We start from the raw sequence: 4402 nt of genomic DNA, 5'->3' as shown, positions 1-4402 counted from the left end.
GGGATTTTATGTTTAGATCCTATATTTTGTGAAAATTTTTTTGCTACATTTGATTTAATATAATGGTTTCGAGAAAGGGCAAAAAGATCTGTCCAGTGTTCTAAATTCAGGCTTTTGTGGGAGGGAGGAAAGTATGGTTGCATTCTTGTTTTTTTAGTTCAAAGTTTGTTTGTTTGTTTGTTTGTCTGTTTTGCCTTTTTTTTTAAAACTGTCAACACTCATCTAATTGATTTTTGTAGCCTTACATCCCGAGTCTTGCGCTTCTTTCGAACAATGATTTTTGCCATTGAAGAGATAAACAACAGCACAGAGCTGCTGCCAGGCATTAAACTTGGATACCAAATGTTTGACACATGTACTTCAGTGCCTGTGGCCATGCATGTAGCATTACAACTACTAAATAGCCAGAATCCTGTGTTTTACAATGACAAAAATTGTTCCCAAACTGGGATGGTGATGGCTGTTATTGGGGACTCTGGATCCTCACCATCAATTGGCATATCACGTGTCATTGGATCTTTCAATGTCCCTCTGGTAAGTAATGCAATATGTGGTTAATACAAAGCAAAATTTTAAAGAATGCATGTGGATTCTTATAATACTTTGCTTTAGGTGAGCTACTTTGCCACTTGTGCCTGCCTGTCAGATAAGCAGCAGTACCCAACATTTTTCAGAACAATTCCCAGTGATCAGTTCCAGGCTGATGCTCTAGCCAAGCTGGTGAAACACTTTGGCTGGACTTGGATTGGTGCTGTTCGCTCAGACTCAGATTATGGAAATTATGGCATGGCATCTTTTCTTGAAGCTGCACACAGAGAGGGGATTTGTGTGGAGTACTCTGAATCCTTCTATCGAACTGATCCACACAGCAAGATCCAGAGAGTTGCTGATGTTATCCGCAGGTTTTTGCATTTTTTTTATTTTGCTTGTACATACTCTGGATGAAAAACATTTGAACTGCAAACTTCAGAAACTGTCAAGAAATATAATATTGAAAAACATGAATTGGAAGTGTTTTATTGTTTAGTTTTTACTAATTTTTTAACAATAAAATCAAAGTACTGATACCCAGCATTACTACCTTTTACATTTAACAGTCAGTTTCAGAAAAAGTACTTTCTATATAAAATCAGGTGTATGTTGAATCAAACTATCTATTCCATTGCTCTTCAGGTCAACAGCACTGGTTATTGTGGCCTTCACAGCCTCTGGAGACATGAGTGTTTTATTAGATGAGCTGGCTTTGGAGCCTCCACCACCTCGTCAGTGGATAGGAAGTGAGGGCTGGATAGCTGATCCACTTTTCGTGAGCTTCAGTTTCTGTGCAGGAGCCATTGGAGTTGCCATTCAGAAATCTGTCATCCCAGGTCTGAGAGACTTCCTGCTGGATCTCTCTCCCAGTGATGTAGCTGCCTCCTCAGTGCTTACTGAGTTCTGGGAGGATGCATTCAACTGCAGTTTGAAAAAAAGTAAAAATGCAATTTTGTATTGTTAATTTTTTTGTGGCGTTTTGCATTTAAATGTTACAATTAATTTTTGAGACTGGAGATATTATTAAACATTTCAAACTAAACAGAACATCAAAACTCAACCAAAAAATAAAAACTGTTTTTTCTGCAAAAAATAGGATGATAGGATAAGGTATATACCATTTCTGTTATAAACAATTCTGTTTTGTGCTTTAGTTTAAACATATATATGCAATGAAATGTTTCAAAACTGTTTATGCAACAAACATAAATCTACCTTTTGAGGATAAGAAAAGATAACAAAAATGTTTAAAGAAATATTGTAATTAGTTGGGCACAAGATTCAACAATAATTGTACTTTTTGTTCATTAGAATTATTTTCTTTAACCTTTCAGTTTATTTTGGTATCAATTTGCAAACATAGAGGCTAAAAGAATATCAACACTTAATTAATTAATTAATTAATTAATTAATTAATTCATTAATTCATTAATTCATTAATTTTCTTGATAGCTCAAACAATTTGATTTTGCTATCTTGTATCATTAGGTAATGATCTTAACAAAAGATTGTGTGATGGATCTGAAGATATAAAAACACTTAAAAACCCGTACACTGACACATCTCAGTTAAGAGTTTCTAACATGGTGTACAAGGCTGTTTATGCTGTAGCTCATGCCATTCACAATGCAGTGTGTGAGGAAACTAACGGTACCACTCAGTGTGACAGACATGCCAGATTGAAGTCACAACAGGTCAGTTTGTATAAAAAGTACAATTTAATATTTGTCAAGAACTGAAACTTTTGTGACCTAATGAAGAATTACTCTCGTAAACATTCTCCCCACCACCAAATTTATTTTTTACTTCACAGGTTTTTACTGAATTAAAAAAAGTCAATTTTTCGCGCAATGGTTATCCTGTGTCATTTGATCCAAATGGTGATCCTGTGGCTTTTTATGAGCTGGTCAACTGGCAGAAAAGTGAGAGTGGACTTATTGAACTGGTAACAGTAGGATATTATGACGCATCACTGCCAAAAGGCCAAGAGTTTCAAATCAACAGGAAAATAACCTGGGTGGAGAGTGGCACAAAAGTAAGGAGACTATAGTAATGAGAAAATTTCAGATGAAACAGAACAGCAAAAAATTAATCATATAATAACAGAAGAAAATCAGCTGCAAAAAAATCTAATGATTCCTTTTATTCTCATTTGTGTGACAGGTACCAGTTTCAGTGTGCTCTGAGAGTTGTCCTCCAGGAACCCGTAAAGTGTTGCAGAAAGGAAAACCCATCTGCTGCTATTATTGTATACCATGTCCTGAAGGAGAGATCAGTAACATGACAGGTAAATATAAAATAATATAAATGCCTTATGACCTATTATATTGCCAAATGACAAATTTGTTTTATTTCCTTAGATTCTCTTGATTGTGTTGAATGTTCCAGTGAATTCTGGCCTAATACAGATAAAAATGCTTGTGTCCCCAAACCTGTTGAGTTTCTGTCCTTTAATGAAGTCCTGGCAATCATCCTGGCTATAATATCTGTTTTTGGAGCCTGTCTGACCATCATAACAGCAGCTATTTTCTTACGTCACAGAACTACTCCAATTGTCAGAGCCAACAACTCTGAGCTGAGCTTCCTGCTGCTCTTCTCTCTGACTCTGTGTTTCTTATGTTCATTAACTTTCATTGGAGCTCCCTCTGAGTGGTCCTGCATGCTGAGACACACAGCGTTTGGTATCACCTTTGTTCTCTGTATCTCCTGTGTTCTTGGCAAAACTGTAGTGGTTTTAATGGCCTTTAAAGCTACACTTCCAGGTAGTAATGTCATGAAATGGTTTGGGCCTCCTCAGCAAAGGATGACTGTTGTGTCTCTCACATTTATTCARGTTTTRATTTGTACTGTTTGGTTGKTWCTCAGCCCTCCATTTCCAATGAAAAACCTGAGCACATACAAGGAGAAGATCATCCTGGAATGTGCATTAGGCTCTGCTGTTGGCTTCTGGGCTGTGCTCGGCTACATTGGCCTGTTGGCTGTTTTTTGCTTTGTGTTAGCTGTTCTAGCTCGGAAACTACCTGATAATTTTAATGAAGCCAAGCTGATAACCTTCAGCATGCTGATATTCTGTGCAGTGTGGATCACCTTCATCCCAGCATATGTCAGCTCTCCTGGAAAATTTACTGTGGCTGTGGAGATATTTGCCATCCTGGCCTCCAGTTTTGGACTGATACTGTGTATATTTGCTCCAAAGTGTTTCATCATACTGTTTCAGCCAGAGAAAAACAGCAAAAAATACTTGATGAAAAATAATTAATTGAAAAGTATTGATTGTTTCAAAATTAAATAGGAAATCTTCCATGACACAATGATACTTATAGACCCTGCAGACCCTGTTTTCATTCATACATTTTATTTTTGTGTTACAAAACAAACATCAGACATATTGTCATGCTGGTGTAAAAACAAATAAAGAAAACAGAAAGAATGAAATCAAAACAACTGGCTGATATTTTCTGAATGAGGCCATTTTTGGGTTGGGCTAAGATACAGCATTCAGACTGGATTTAATGATTTGGCATTGTGTTAAGGTAACTTTTTACTGAGGTGGGAGAGAAAATAAATTAGTAAATTTGAATGAACTTTAAAATCCAAGTTCAGTTATGTGAAATCTTGTTCAAAACACAATAAATAAATAAATAAACCTTGTCATTGCCATTGTCAAGCTTAACATCCTTTACATGAATGAAACTAGCTATAACTATTATATGATCTAATTCATTTTACAAGAACTTCACATATACTATTAAATTTTAAAGTTTAATTATAGACAACAAATGCCTGAAACTACATTTTGCAGTGATAATCAAGTTTTTTCATTGTTATGAACCTTAATGCTCTATGATAAAAATAACATTTTTATAGATAG

General features: G+C 35.6%; 1 protein-coding gene across 1 annotated transcript; it reads left to right on the top strand.

Moving 5' to 3' along the window:
• Nucleotides 1-258: 258 nt before the first annotated feature.
• LOC106534538 (extracellular calcium-sensing receptor-like) lies at nt 259-3790 on the top strand. Its single transcript, XM_014031213.1, has 7 exons — nt 259-534; nt 613-902; nt 1174-1457; nt 2020-2225; nt 2345-2566; nt 2695-2818; nt 2892-3790. The coding sequence occupies exons 1-7, from the start codon at nt 274-276 to the stop codon at nt 3788-3790; spliced, it is 2286 nt and encodes a 761-aa protein (XP_013886667.1). The 5' UTR covers nt 259-273.
• The last annotated feature ends 612 nt before the right edge of the window (nt 3791-4402 follow it).

This window comes from Austrofundulus limnaeus, unplaced genomic scaffold, assembly GCF_001266775.1.
Source record: "Austrofundulus limnaeus strain Quisiro unplaced genomic scaffold, Austrofundulus_limnaeus-1.0 Scaffold1202, whole genome shotgun sequence".
Lineage (NCBI taxonomy): Eukaryota > Metazoa > Chordata > Actinopteri > Cyprinodontiformes > Rivulidae > Austrofundulus > Austrofundulus limnaeus.
This window is presented reverse-complemented; position numbering and strand designations above follow the sequence as displayed.